The 15,875-nt window shown below is 43.8% G+C and overlaps 1 protein-coding gene across 1 annotated transcript; it reads right to left on the bottom strand.

The window, feature by feature from the left end:
• Window positions 1-3,251: 3,251 nt before the first annotated feature.
• On the bottom strand, window positions 3,252-15,820 carry LOC115148826 (arginine--tRNA ligase, cytoplasmic). The gene is made up of 15 exons (XM_029691082.1): window positions 15,678-15,820; window positions 13,772-13,906; window positions 13,267-13,455; window positions 12,865-12,973; window positions 12,345-12,445; window positions 12,131-12,252; window positions 11,623-11,743; window positions 10,858-10,987; window positions 10,044-10,148; window positions 9,616-9,794; window positions 8,995-9,104; window positions 8,110-8,215; window positions 6,373-6,545; window positions 5,209-5,456; window positions 3,252-3,494 (listed from the first exon to the last, which is right to left on the bottom strand). The coding sequence occupies exons 1-15, from the start codon at window positions 15,720-15,722 to the stop codon at window positions 3,385-3,387; spliced, it is 1,983 nt and encodes a 660-aa protein (XP_029546942.1). The 5' UTR covers window positions 15,723-15,820; the 3' UTR covers window positions 3,252-3,384.
• Window positions 15,821-15,875: the final 55 nt, after the last annotated feature.

The raw sequence follows: 15,875 nt of genomic DNA, 5'->3' as shown, positions 1-15,875 counted from the left end.
ACACAGCCTTACAATTAAAGTCTTGGCTGCCTCTGTGTGAGATTATCATTTGTCACTAAATTAGTAATTTAGTGCACCTGCTAACACATAACACTTAGTTGCTATGACAGAGAATACAATGTTGGTTTTGAGGATTAATCAGGCTAGTCCAATTTCATTTGAGAGGCTAATGAGTATAATTTGAGGCCACGGATCTAATAGGTGAGCATCCACATGCTGTGGTAAACTCAGCAAAGCCCTGGCAAGGAGCAAAGGTCTTCACACAGAAATGGCTGAAGTGGAAAGCCATGGTAGACACCCTTTGCTTCAATGGACCCAAGAGGACCAACTAAGTAAAGCCAGTTAAGTTACAAGCTGTGCGAAGTCACTGATGCACCTTGTTCATTGAACCTGCACAGAAAAGATATAGTATTTAACTAACAAAGGAGCCCCTCCAACCATGACAGGATATTTGCCATTGAGACAAAGACAAACCGATTAGTCCTCTTGTTATTTCTCTTTCCCCTTGTTATCATGTGTAATTTAGAACTTAAGTCAAGTCTAATCAATATCTGGTCAGTCCACAGCTACCTGTGCAATGAGTAAATAATAAGCAATTGTCCATTTAGCTGGACAAATCAATTCCATGAATCACACAGCTGATTATCAGGATGGGACAAGGCATTCATCATTAGTGTTGATTTAACCTTGGCATGCAGGTAAATAGCCAGGGTGAGGATCTTCTACCACTGTCACTTGGGAGGAGAACAACTGTTGTCCCCAAGTCTCTCTGTTGCTGATTCACACTAAGGCAAACTAAGTCTAGCCAAGCCAAACTGTACATGGGCTGGCTTCGTTACACATCCACCATAGTTGCTGGAACCATGCTGAAAAGGACAAAGTAAAAAATAATATATATATATATATATATATATATTATTTTTATATATTAATATATATATATATATTCAGTCAGCAGGTTTGTATCTGACCTAAAGTGTGAATCATGCATTTGAGTCTCTACTGTGAGGAAATGATGGAGGCTTTAACAAAACCGCAGATACAATGTAATTGCATCAATACAATTAAAATTAATTTGAAAATCATGCAATTTCAATACATTTTCTAAAATACACTACTCAAAAAAATAAAGGGAACACTTAAACAACACAATGTAACTCCAAGTCAATCACACTTCTGTGAAATCAAACTGTCCACTTAGGAAGCAACACTGATTGACAATAAATTTCACATGCTGAATAGACAACAGGTGGAAATTATAGGCAATTAGCAAGACACCCCCAATAAAGGAGTGGTTCTGCAGGTGGTGACCACAGACGACTTCTCAGTTCCTATGCTTCCTGGCTGATGTTTTGGTCACGTTTGAATGCTGGCGGTGCTTTCACTCTAGTGGTAGCATGAGACGGAGTCTACAACCCACACAAGTGGCTCAGGTAGTGCAGCTCATCCAGGATGGCACATCAATGCGAGCTGTGGCAAGAAGGTTTGCTGTGTCTGTCAGCGTAGTGTCCAGAGCATGGAGGCGCTACCAGGAGACAGGCCAGTACATCAGGAGACGTGGAGGAGGCCGTAGGAGGGCAACAACCCAGCAGCAGGACAGCTACCTCCGCCTTTGTGCAAGGAGGAGCAGGAGGAGCACTGCCAGAGCCCTGCAAAATGACCTCCAGCAGGCCACAAATGTGCATGTGTCTGCTAAAAACAATCAGAAACAGACTCCATGAGGGTGTTATGAGAGCCCGACATCCACAGGTGGGGGTTGTGCTTACAGCCCAACACCGTGCAGGACGTTTGGCATTTGCCAGAGAACACCAAGATTGGCAAATTCGCCACTGGCGCCCTGTGCTCTTCACAGATGAAAGCAGGTTCACACTGAGCACATGTGACAGACTTGACAGAGTTTGGAGACGCCGTGGAGAACGTTCTGCTGCCTGCAACATCCTCCAGCATGACCGGTTTGGCGGTGGGTCAGTCATGGTGTGGGGTGGCATTTCTTTGGGGGGCCGCACAGCCCTCCTTGTGCTCGCCAGAGGTAGCCTGACTGCCATTAGGTACCGAGATGAGATCCTCAGACCCCTTGTGAGACCATATGCTGGTGCGGTTGGCCTTGGGTTCCTCCAATGCAAGACAATGCTAGACCTCATGTGGCTGGAGTGTGTCAGCAGTTTCTGCAAGAAGGCATTGATGCTATGGACTGGCCCGCCCGTTCCCCAGACCTGAATCCAATTGAGCACATCTGGGACATCATGTCTCACTCCATCCACCAACGCCACGTTGCACCACAGACTGTCCAGGAGTTGGCGGATGCTTTAGTCCAGGTCTGGGAGGAGATCCCTCAGGAGACCATCTGCCACCTCATCAGGAGCATGCCCAGGCTTTGTAGGGAGGTCATACAGGCACGTGGAGGCCACACACACTACTGAGCCTCATTTTGACTTGTTTTAAGGACATTACATCAAAGTTGGATCAGCCTGTAGTGTGGTTTTCCACTTTAATTTTGAGTGTGACTCCAAATCCAGACCTCCATGGGTTGATAAATTGGATTTCCATTGATTATTTTTGTGTGATTTTGTTGTCAGCACATTCAACTATGTAAAGAAAAAAGTATTTAATAAGATTATTTCATTCATTCAGATCTAGGATGTGTTATATTAGTGTTCCCTTTATTTTTTTGAGCAGTGTATATATATAAATGGGAGCAATAATTGCCTATTGATATGAAAGTGGATTGAAAAGTCTACAATATGGTTAAAACACTTTGATTCAATCTTTTTCAGGACAGGAAAGTCTTCTGCACTTGGCTGTCCTCAAAGTGACCAATATCACAGGTGCATGGGTTACAAATATGTATATGGGTTTCAAGTCAGATGACAGATGGGGTAGTTGGATTAAGATGACAGAAAACCTTCACACTTTCGACTTCAAAGGCCCCAAAAATTAGGCTCAAATAGCCAAAATAATATGCTCTATTTAACCATCCACACTGCAAGAAAGGATACGTGTTTAGCTACTTATGCTTCCTTCCTTCGCGATCGACGTCTTTCATCTGAAATAGTGTATTATTTGGTCAGGATCAGCCCAGATTTACTGCAATAAACAAAGGTCAATGTCTAACACATACATCTCAAATCCCCTGTGCAATAAGCTGTAGCCCAAGTCGGGATTGCCGTTTTGGCAGCCTCTCCAGACATTCCTCAATCTCTTGGTAGGTATTCTGACATTTATATGGAGAATGATGAGCAGGGTGCCAGATCCTTTTTTTGACAAGCAGTAATTTTTATTTGGTATACAGTAAGATCCCAGGTGACATTAATGGGTGGAAGTGGCTCTATTTTTCGGTCGTCTGAGGAGATGGGAGGAGGGCATTGTGATGTCACTGTGATGAGGTCACATCCTGGAGACAGGGTTGATGCCCAGGATATCGAAGCCTTTGGCCATGATGGCGGCAGTGGCATCACACAGGAGCATCCTCCACATGTTTACCTTTACCACCTCACCTGTCGAGAGAGAGAGACAGGACAGCGAGAGAGATGGGTCAACACATAGATAGGAGGTCATTTCAATCCAATACAATTACACAGAATCACATCCCAATAATAGAGCAGTCACTAAATCAATGTTCACGATTCAACGATCCATGGGACAATCAGGAGATCCAATAGAAATTAAGCCAGAGGGAGGGCAAATGAAACAGACAAGTCATTATAGGACATGGACATTGATGTAATTGACAAACAATACCACTTCTCCTTCATTTACACTAACAAATCATCTGTTATTGTCATATTAGAGTCATTCAAGCACTTGGTAATGTCCATGCCATTGTCATCCAATGACATACATCCCAGTCAGCTCCTTTAAAACCAGTTTAACAAAGGATGACTAAAGGAAAGAGAGGGTGTTATTGAGAACCACCCATAGACTACTCATGAGACTTTCATTGGTCTGTAGACCAGCATTTGTATGGTTAAAACTCAAATTGGCCTTCATTGTTACTAAGGGTGGAAAACAGGCTGACATTCAGAATGTAATTCTTTACAGTCTAAGCATTGGGGGAGAGGTGCTGCTAAACGGACATATGGATTTTTTTAAGGATGGTCATACTATGGATCATTTAGCTATTTGATTTTGAATTTTAGGAACCCTTTAGGTATATAAAAAAAAAAGACAAATGATTTGATAAAATATTGATGTTGACCTTTACTACTAAAGCCCATAGAAACGCATGGAATAACATTCATAAATGGAAAAAAGGTACAGTCAAAGAATACATTCTTAATTTCAATGACGGCCTAGGAACAGTGGGTTAACTGCCTGTTCAGGAATAAACACACACACAGTAGCATTCCATGTGAAACGGGTTGAGAGAATGTCAAGAGCGTGCAAAGCTGTCAAGGCAAAGGGTGGTTTTATATTTGAAGAATCTCAAATAGAAAACATATTTTTATTTGGTTAACACTTTTTTGGTTACTACATGGTTCCATATGTGTTATTTCATAGTTTGATGTGTTCACTATTATTCTAGAATGTAGGAAACAGTAAAAATAAAGAAAAACCCTGAAATGAGTCGGTCTGTCCAAACTTTTGACTGGTACTGTACATAAAATATAATATACATATCAAATATCCATTCGTTTTTTAATCCGGTACCGGTTACCTTGAGTCGAGTGCTGTGACACTTGTGGGGTCGTGAGAGTCTCCCCTTTCCATAGAGTTCCATAGTGTAGTGTGTGTCAATCAACTCTAGGGGGTTTATGTGCTATAATTCACACTCAATTTGGTTGCGAGGAGGTCTAACTTGGGTGCTAACTCGTGAGCAGCACATTAAGCTAACACTCGGTGGTATGCTAAACCCTGGATAAATAGGACTTAACATTAGCGCCGCAGCCCACCGTAGGGTAAATGCTTACAGATGCGAGTGGATGGGCTAACAACGTCACTTGCTCTCTGACACCTCTGACTGGTGTGGTTTGTGATTGTCCCTCACAATGGGATATTTAGGATTATTTGAGACCAGCCGAAGTCTGGGGCTGTGCATGAAAGCAGCTACCGAATGGCAAAGCCAAGAAAAGAGTACTCCTGAAATGGATTTGTAAAACCAGCATTTAGTATGGACAATTGGATGGATGGATGTATAGATGAATGGAGACAGATCAACTAATAGAAAGACGGACACTCTCAGCCTCCATCACCCCAGTGTCTCTGCCCTACCTGTCTTGCGGTCCTTCTCGATACAGTAACAGCTGTCGTAGAACTCTGTGAAGGTCGTGGCCAGCTCATACAGGTAGTCACACAGCGTGTGGAGCAGCAGGTCATCCAGGATCTTCTGCAGGATCTCAGGGAAGCGCAGGAGACACTTGCCCAACTTCCACTCCTTGTCGTGCTCCAAGAGCACCTCCGTGGTCTCTGCTGCTTTACGGAGCGCTGCCTCGTCGATGTTAGCCAACCGGGCTATGGACCTGCAGACACAAGAGGGGAAGGGATATGTGAAGTAGGATATAAATGGCAGACCAGTTCCATTTTATAAAGTGTACCTACATTGTGATTACATTGTAACTAGGCAGGTTATCACATGATTATAGCAACACGTGTTAGGTGGGACTATAATTGATTTGAAAATCCCTGGTGATGCTGCAGATCCAGATAGTTCAGTTCGATGGAGCATAATCTCTCTTGGACAGATGAAATGGGGAGAATCTGTCAAGGCTCACATAGAATTATGTGACTACAAGCAGCAGTAGTTCCTGGTTTTGGGTATTGAATCATTGATTATTTGGACGAATCAGGATGCGGCGAAGGTAGTGCTTAAACTGGCGCAGTGATTTTCAAGCTTGTGTGAGGATGATAAATGGTTTCCACTAGATTCCACAGCCACAAAGTCAAAACTGTGTATATCATTAAAATTAATTCCCTTTTTGGCCATGATAAACACGGGTGAAATTAGCCGAAGGGAGGGGTTTGGCCCAGAGTTTCCGTTTGCGAGGGAGGCGACTTCGCTTCCTTTGCACAAAAGAGACTATATCTGATCCTGACTGGGACTGACAGTGAACCAAATGATCCCAGAACAATACCATTGTGTTCTTTAGCTATCTACAACTGCAGATCTACAAGATGAGCAGCATCCGGGGTTTCAAACCCAATGCTCAAACAAGCGTGTGTAACCCCAGTTTCCCTCCACAGCAGGAGCCACCGCCACCTGTGAGTGCACTATTGACTTAGTGTGTTACCATCGACCACCCTGAAGAAGACGGCTTTTCCCCCCTCCACTCGTGTACAGATAAATGGAGAAAGATTGGGGGCGTGGCCACTCTGGGTTAATACCACCAGGGGACTGTAAGGGTAGGGGGTGAGTGTAGCTCCCCAGGTATGGCTCACCTGATGCGGGTGAAGGCGTATAGGAGGTAGGCGGCCGTGTTGCCCCGGTCGTCCAGCATCTTGTCGAAGGAGAACACGTAGTCGTTGATGCGGTTGTGAGACAGGTCGGCGTACTTGATGCAGCCAAACGCCACCGAGCGCTGGGCCTTGGTCAGATCCTCCGTGCTCAGAACCTGGGGCAGACAGACATCTTATAATCAGAATTACAGCCAATCAGCATGTGTTCAGTCACTTGGCATCTGGGATGGGTCACAACTTGTTTCTGTGTGTCACAAAATATCTGGGATAAGTTGAATTACTGTACTGCTATGAGTTGGACCTATCATTCTGACATCCATGTCGAGTCAAATACCCTGTTAGGTATGGACAGGCTCACAAGTAACGAGAGAGTGGATTGTGTTCTTTAGCATTTGTATAGGATTTGTGTGCTTGAGTGTTTTGAGCAGGGCGGGTTTATTTTAATGAGGTTGGGACAAACAAATCAAATTGTATTTGTCACATGCACCGAATAGAACAATGTAGACCTTACCGTGAAATGCTTACTTACAAGCCCTTAACCAACAATGCAGTTTGAAGAAAATATAGTTTAGAAAATATTTACTAAATAAACTAAAGGAAAAAAATGAAGGAAAAAAAATAAGTTACAACAAAATAATAATGAGGCTGTATACAAGGGGTACCGATACCCAGTCAATGTACGGGGGGTACAGGTTAGTCAAGGTAATTTATACATGTAGGTAGGGGTAAAGTGACTATGCATAGATAATAAACAGTGAGTAGCAGCAGTGTAAAAACAAGGGGGGGGGTCAGGATGCTCTCGATGGTGCAGCTATAGAACTTTTTGATGATCTGAGGATCCATGCCAAATCTTTTCAGTCCCCTGAGGGGGAAAAGGCTTTGTCGTGACCTCTTCACAACATTCTTGGTCGTCCGGAACAGCTGGTTCTCTCATGCATGCTTCATGTGGCAGGGTTGGGCGCGTGGCCAGCCCTGTGGTGCCAACGATGCTACGTCGGGGCCTGGAGAGAAACGGGCTGAGGCTGGTACGCTTACTGCACTAACAAAATAAAAAGACCTCAGAATAGATCTGAGTTGGCTCCCTCATCCGGCGTTTGCTTAATTGATTACGCCCTAGGGAACAGCGCAATTATACGCCCACTAACTTTTCCGCATAATTTAATGCAGCGTGTGTAACTTTCGATATCCTTGACAATTATAGGCTTAGCAGAAACATAACAGCCAAACCACACTTCAGAGAACCTCTTCTTGCTTCATAGAAACAAACACAAGTAATAGGATCAGAAAAAAAGAGGCGGGCTGCGATTTGCAGGCAGACAGCTATGCCAGGTGGAAGCAGTATGCGTTTCTGTATCCCAAAAGCTTTTAGAAAACAAAGATTAGAGAGAGAGGCATCGTTTCACAGTGCTGTGTTCAACCTAGGAGACAATCTGCAAGAGCAGTAGCTGTTTGTTCTCTGTTTAAAACTCCAAATGGACTCACTGTTGTGCTTCAGTAAAGACTTCACACAGCCAGGCTAGTTTCACACTCATTAGTAAGATGACTGTTCAGGCTGTAGTAATGACGTTTTCTACACTCTCCTGTCAGTGCTTAGGTGGGTGCGTACTTTCGTCCCAGCCAAGTACTATCAACTATCACACCTGATTTGGCCTTGCGAAGAGTTGAAGAGTTTATGGCTATGCAGTAATGTTGGAAAGACAGGCAGCATCCATTCTTCACCTTGTCCCTGTCCTTCTCCTTGAGTTTTTCCATGGACCTCTTCAGGCCTTCGTCCAGCAGGTCCATCAGCCTCACCGTGTCCCCGGAGCGAGTCTTAAACTTCTTTCTGTGGACAAACAGACAAAGACAACACTCAGGCCCTGTTCAAATCCACCTCAAAAACACATCCTTCCTTCCTTCACTAATCTGACATAAGTAGTGTTCCACTTACATGGCTCTTTCCAATCATGTTCAATGAATGAAATCATGTTAAATTAGTGATCATGAGAAAGGAAGTGTGCTTTTCCACTTTCCCATGTTGAACTGTGACCAGCGTTTGACAGTGCTTCAGCTTCCTCCCAGCCTACAGCGAAGTACCAGGCGCTAACCACCACTTAGTTGGCTCCTCTCACCTCCCCTACAGCCTCTTACGACCAACACAACACATTCTCTGCCTGTGTTTGATGTTTTATTAATGCACTAGGTGACATTATCTGCTCGGTAACGATACTCCGAGTAGCCATACACAACAAGACGATGCGCGACCAATGGGCCAATAGAGAAAATAATGGACAAATAAAAGCTAAGTGTGCTAATTCAATAGGCTGCTGAGGCCACAAGTGGGTGGGGTGGGTGTTCTCTTGGCCGGCCCAGTACAGTATACTGAGCTATGAACACTAAATTAGGCATGTGTCTGTGATTGTTGGAGTATGCCAATCTGGGTCGCATTCATTAGGCACCAAATGGAAGAAAATGTACTGAAACAGGAGAGGCACACTGGACTTGTCCAATAAGAATCACTCATTTTTGTTTTCTGTTGCAAACTCTTTTAAAACTGTTTTATTGTTGTGTGCCCTAATGAATAGGACCCTGGAAAAAAATAACAAATAATTTGTAGATACTCACTTATCCTCTCCTAGCACCACTCCGAAACCAGCATGCTCCACTCGTGTCACATTGGGGTCGTACCAGCCAATCATCTGAGCCGCTGCAAACACTACCTGGAAGTGGGTGCCCTGTTGTGAAAAAAAAACAGACATGCGCATAATAAAACTACAGTCACAAAAAAAAGAACAAAAAATAATTGAACCCCAGTTGAATGTTTCGACAGAGTTTGACAGGCTGTTAGTGACGGTGAGCCTAATGATTTTGCATGTATGATCCATTCCAGTAGAAACTTCAACAGCATAAAAATGACAGTGAACACTCAGACAAGGCAATGCTTGTGGTCTTGAACTACAGTGAGTGGGCAGCACTCTGAAGTCCCCTACTCATACCTGTCCCTGACAGTCTTCTCACAGAGAAACCAAGACACAGACAGCTGACCCCAAGTGGATGACATTTTCAGCAGGTGACACCGTGGGTGTCAAAGCTAGGACCTCAGAGGGACAACAGAGGTAGCATGGTCCCAAATTTGTTGGTCCCAAATGCTATCCTTGTCAAAGCCAAACATGTATCACATGACAATGAGTAGGCATGATAGCACAAACTGACTGGCACTCGGACTTCCCTCCACACCCTTCTCACCTGGCCGCTGTCCGTCACGTAGATGATGATGTCTGCCTTCTCGTCAAAGAGCCGGTGGCGCAGGGCGGCCAGGTCTGATGTGTCGTACGTGTAGCCACCATCAGACTTCACCACCGTCAGGGGGATCTGCTGGCCCGGGGCAAACACTATCTTACGGCCCTCATCCATCTCCACCAGGCCTGGAGGGAGGGAGGGAGGGAGGGAGGGAGGGAAAGAGAGTGAGTGAGTGAGGAAAAAATGAGTGCGAGTATTGCTGAGACAACAGTGCCCCCTTCTGGTCACATAGGCCAACTACAGCAAACTGCACAGTACAGCAACCAACCTGAGCCGAAGAGTACATGATGTCCTAGCTCAATATGAATAAGCTGAAAATCAACTGAATGACAACGTAAAGCTATCTTTGTTTTGATTGATTCAAACTGAATGACCTTTGGCCTCAAACTCTTTGACCACGGCGGTCATCTTCTCCTGGTAGAAGGACTCTCCTCTCTCGATGATCTGGATGTCCAGACAGTTGTAGACCTTCTGGAATTCTACGAGAGACAGAAAGACAAGAGTTGGAGGGTAAATCTCTGTTAGAGTACAGTAGCAACACCAGGGGAATATCAGTACTAAACACACTGCATGTCTTTGGATGAGACTCGAGGAAATGAAGTCACTCATTCAGTGGAAGAAAAAAAAGAAGAGAAAAAGGACAGAGCAACCTAATTGCCCTTCCTCAGCTGGGTCTCCGTGGGGACTGATGGCTGATAAAGGCATTGGGAACATATTGTCTCTCTCTCTCTCCCCATCTGTCACGTCAAGGTTTAAATCCTTCCAGAGATCGCACACAGTATGGAGAGCTGTGACCTGTCAGAGGTCTGACGCCTCACGCCTGCCATGACCTTTATCACACACACACATTAAACAGAACTGACAATAGAGCAGTCACCATGAAAACTAGTGTGAAGAACCTCATCACCCCATGTGAACCTCCCATTTTGAAGATTTGAAAAACTCCATGATGCTGATAAACATCTCAAAGTCCAATATGGCCAATGCCACAACTTCATCTGTGTGTCTGATTGTGACCTTTCATTCAAAGCTAAACTACTGCAGCCTATATCTTTATTTTTGTGAATTTACTTGTGCTAAATAATGTTATCTTTGACTCTTCACAGTACATGGCATAAGGTCTAACTACCCCTAGATCAAAGCCTTTATAATACATTTTAACTTTCATCATCCATTCATCCCACCCACCATTCCTGGAAACGTCACAGATGAGGTTCCATCCTTTGATGAAAGCTGGGTCTTTGCTCTGCAGCTTGACCACACACTGGTAGGCCCTCTTCTTAAAGTCCTCCTCCTCGTCAAAACGCTTCTTAGACTCCTGGGACACACAGACAGGGAGGAATCACTCCTATCAGTAATCGGTGTTGGAGGGCCAGTAGGAGGCACTCTTTCCTCTGGTCTAAAAAATATCCCAATGCCCCAGGGCTGTGATTGGGGACACTGCCCTGTGTAGGGTGCCGTCTTTCGGATGGGATGTTAAACGGGTGTCCTGACTCTCTGAGGTCATTAAAGATCCCATTGCACTTATCGTAAGAGTAGGGGTGTTAACCCTGGTGTCCTGGCTAAATTCCCAATCTGGCCCTCATACCATCACGGTCACCTAATCATCCCCAGCTTCCAATTGGCTCATGCATCTCCCTCCTCTCCCCTGAAACTATTCCCCAGGTCGTTGCTGTAAATGAGAATGTGTTCTCAGTCAACTTACCTGGTAAAATAAGGTTTATTTCTTTTTTTTAAATCAGCAGGGGAGACAATAGGTAACATATCTGATGACGACTAGTGAGGAACAGAATGTATTGGATGCCCAGGATAGTCTACATAACTCAAAAGTTGGCCAGAGGAAAGGACATGCCATGTCTGATGCCATACCCTTTTCCTTTACTTTTTTTACACCCACCACCTCCATCTAGTGGTCAACTTTATAGAAAAAGCAGGTGTTTTGGGTGGACTCACTTTGTAGAAGGCCTGCAGGTCTCCGATAGGAGGGGACACGGTCAGGTAGTTTGGGAACTTGTCTTGCAGGTGGGCGATGAGCATCCCAAACTGGGTGCCCCAGTCCCCTACGTGATTCAGCCTGTGGTACAAAACACAAATAAATGCAGTGATGACATGGTAAACAAATACTCACACAAAAAAGGATATACTGCAGGGCAGGATGTCACACAAATACACTAGCATACGGTGCAATGTAGGGGTGGCTCTGGCTCAGTTGGCATTCATTTGGCTCAGTTATGGTATATTTGTGACTGGCATTTGCTACAGCTGTTTAATAATGTACCACAAAAACTATACACACATTCATAGGTTTTGTTTAGGTACTGTTTTATTACCATTTATTTTACCATGTACTTTAAGTAAACACCTGGTCATTTCTGTACCATAAAATAAAGTGTTACCAGTACACTTCAAAAAGATCAACTGAATTTGTATTTTTACATCCTATTTTTACTGACGTACTGACCTCAAGACGTCGTAGCCCAGGAACTCAAAGAGACGACACATGCTGTCACCAATGATTGTGGAGCGCAGGTGACCTACGTGCATCTCCTTGGCGATGTTAGGAGATGAGAAGTCCACAACCACCTAGAAAACCCAAACACACAGAAGATTCATCCCCACATTTAAAAAGGGAAAAGGGCAACGGTTGGGTGTGTAAAAGCAGGATGTTCGCCTACCTTCTTCTTGCTCTCTAAGGGAGGAGGTTGGACACCGTTGAGTAGCAGGTTGGTCAGCAGTTTGGACACAAACGATCTCTTAAGGTGAACATTGATGAACCCTGAGGGTACAAAAAGCAATGTAACGGCCCTCAGTACATTGAATTGATTATAGTCATGTACTCAATCTAGAATCCTTAGTTGCTGCATCCATTTTTGTACTTAGAAATTAATTATATATACCCATCGATTCTTGAAGAATATAACTTATAAATAAATAACTCATGAGCTCAAACTGTAATACCCCTTCAGAACCCAAAATAAGCTTGGTTGTCTCCATTGTTCGTAAACTATGTAAATGTGAACAAACACTGTATATAACCTTAAAACATGATTAAAACTATATCATGGATGGTCAGTCTTGGCATCTATAGCTCAGACTATGAATTTCAGAGTGGTCACATTTCTCCAGGCCCATCCCTCAGCTTTGTGTTTGTTTCAACTAAGGACTCTATCTTAAATATTGTATGCGGGCAAAAACCTGGTCCAGCAATTTCTGTCTTCTCAATGAGCTCATTGTCAGGAATGTTCTTCTGAATATTCTCAGCGATCTCCCTGGGGTTAACTTTCAGGCCCTTTGATTTCATCATCTGAAACACAAGTCCAAAACAATTACACTCCCATTTCATTCACCACCTAACTGTTCAAATGAAAATTGAGCTGTTGATATTTAGGCTATATGCTAAACTCTCTCAGAAAGAGCAATCGATAGAGACTGAAAGAAAGAGTTACAGTGGGAGCGAGATCAGTGGGAGAGAGATCAGAGGGAGAACAAGACAACACAAACACATATCAAAACAGGTAAGAAATGAAGAGTGAGTGTAAAAGAGATTCAGAGGAAAGAAGAGTCAGAGAATAAGATCCATCAGTGTTCTAGTCCCACCTGGGCCATGGCCATAGCGCTGTTACACTGGTAGTCCCCAAACTTGGCCTGCTGGTTGGGGGTGACGGCCAGGGGAGGGTTCTCCAGGTCGGGGCAGGCCTCCCGGATGGCCTCCCCAAAGATCTCCTGCAGGCGCTGGTTGATGTTCATCATGGTTTTACTGCACTGGCTCCTCTCCTCCTGCAGACTCTGGATAGGGAAAATAGACAGAGAGCACTACAATACAATGTATAGAGGACAATCTATAAAGGCAACCCAGAATTTCTCCTCCCCTCCCGCAGGATCTTTGGGGGAGAGCATAGAGAGACAGCCCTTCACTAGAACTTATAGAGCAACTGAGCCTCTGTCTCTCACCCTCTCTTCTGACCAGTAATGAAAGAGGACATAACAGGTGAAACTAAGCATTTAGTCACCTCCTGTGTGCATGAACAAGAACGATAGCTCAATCTCATAACATGAATGTAGCTAGAGCGGCGTGTGGAAGGTCCTACTAGTGATCACTCACCCTTTTGAGGACATTGAGGCGGTATTTGAGCTTGGCATTCTCCTCTCTCAGCCCATCCAGGTGTGAGGACAAGCCCAGGCCCTGTGGGTTCTTCAGGCTCTCGAGCTCTGCAGTCAGGGAATGGATCTCCAGCTCCTAGACGGAGAAAGAGTTCACTGTCAACAAAATGTCCTGCCTCTACGAAAACATTGGTTGAGGTACAGTGTACGACAATATTCAGGCCTTTGACTCAAACTAAGGCTTAGGTACTGATATCAGCACAGATTGAGGAAATCAGATGTCACACCCGTCAGAACAAAATTGAAACCGTCAGCTAGCTATGTTAGCTAGCAAATTCTTGTCTATTACAGAATAATGTTGATTTAATATGATTGTTATCAGTAAATGTCTAGATGGGAAGGGTGTTTTCAAGACAACTGGGAACTTTATATATACATTTTTTTTTAAACTAGGTCAAATCATGACGTCAGTGATCTTCAGGTTGAAAGTCAGAGCTCTAGAAAGATGCCCGAGTTTCCGACTTTCAATTCCGATTTGGATGACCGTTCAAAACGATTTTTCCCAGACCGGATCTTGATTTTTTCTGAGTTCCCAGTTGTTTTGAATGTGGCATGAGTGACAGCTGACTTACCTGTTAATTGGTGTAAAAATGCTACTATTTACATATGACAACTTTTACTTTACTACATTCCTAAAGAAAATAATGTACGTTTTACTCCATACATTTTCCCTGACACATCCAAAAGTACTCGTTACATTTTCAATGCTTATCGGGACTGAAAAATTGTCCAATTTACACACTTATCAAGAAAACAGTGGTCATCCCTACTGCCTCTGATCTGGGAGTCTCAACACATGCTTCGTTTGTAATTATAAACTGGGTGGTTTGATCTCTGAATGCTGATTAACTGAGAGCCGTGGTATATCAGACCTTATACCAGTGTATGACAAAACATTTATTTTTACTGTGCTTAACTACGTTGGTAACCAGTTTATAATTGCAATAAGGCACCTCGGGGGTTTGTGGTATATGGCCAATATACCACGGCTAAGGGATGTACCCAGGCATTCCCCGTAAGAACAGCCCTTAGCCGTGGTATATTGGCCATATACCACACCCCTCCGGCCTTATTGCTTAAATAATGTCTGTGTGTTGGAGTGTGCCCCTGCCTATCCGTACATTTTTTAAACAAGAAAATTGTGCAGTCTGGTTTGCTTATTATAAGGAAATTGAAATTACTAATACTTTTACTTTCGATGCTTAAGTATATTTTAGCAATTACATTTACTTTTGATACTTAACAGGTTGAGTATATTTAAAACCACTTACTTTTAGACTTTTACTCAAGTAACTAACTGCCGAATGGTGCTGCGGTCTAAGGCACTGAATCTCAGTGCTAGAGGCGTCACTACAGACATCCTGGTTCGAATCCAGCCTGTATCACAACCGGCCGTGATTGGGAGTCCCGTGATTGGGAGTCCCATAGGACGGCGCACATTGGTCTAGCGTCGTGGTGTAGGTCGTCATTGTAAATAAGCATTTATTCTTAACTGACTTGCCTAGTTAAACAAATAAAAAAGAATTGAGTATTTTTCTATTAAAGGTATCTTTACTTTTAGTATGACAATTGGGTTATTTTTCACACGCACAGAGAGCGAGACTGGCTGGCTAGAATACAACAAAGATAACACTTTAGCCTGAATTCACGTTTTATAGCAGATTTCAAGCAGCTAGCAACCTGCTGCAATGTTTAGCTAGTTACAAGCAGAACTCCAAGCTGGCTAGCTGCCTTGCCACACATTACGTCAGCAACTAGCCCACATGTCCACGTTTGCGGAGCTACACTTGCTTAATTTCATTGCATTATTGCAAACCAAGAGGTATACGTAAAGTATCAGAGCTGACCTGCTGTTGAAGTCGGGACGTGTAATCAGCCACAGGATCTCCCATTTTCAGTACAAGTATAGAACAGTAAATTAGCGTCTGCTTCTGTTGCTAAATGACTTTTTTTGAATGCGAGTTGAACCCGGCTTAGATGAGGAAGAGGCATTGAAGTTAAATGTCGGAAATTCCATTTACCGCCCTCGTGTGGGATACCCAATG

Source organism: Salmo trutta, chromosome 15, assembly GCF_901001165.1.
Source record: "Salmo trutta chromosome 15, fSalTru1.1, whole genome shotgun sequence".
Lineage (NCBI taxonomy): Eukaryota > Metazoa > Chordata > Actinopteri > Salmoniformes > Salmonidae > Salmo > Salmo trutta.
This window is presented reverse-complemented; position numbering and strand designations above follow the sequence as displayed.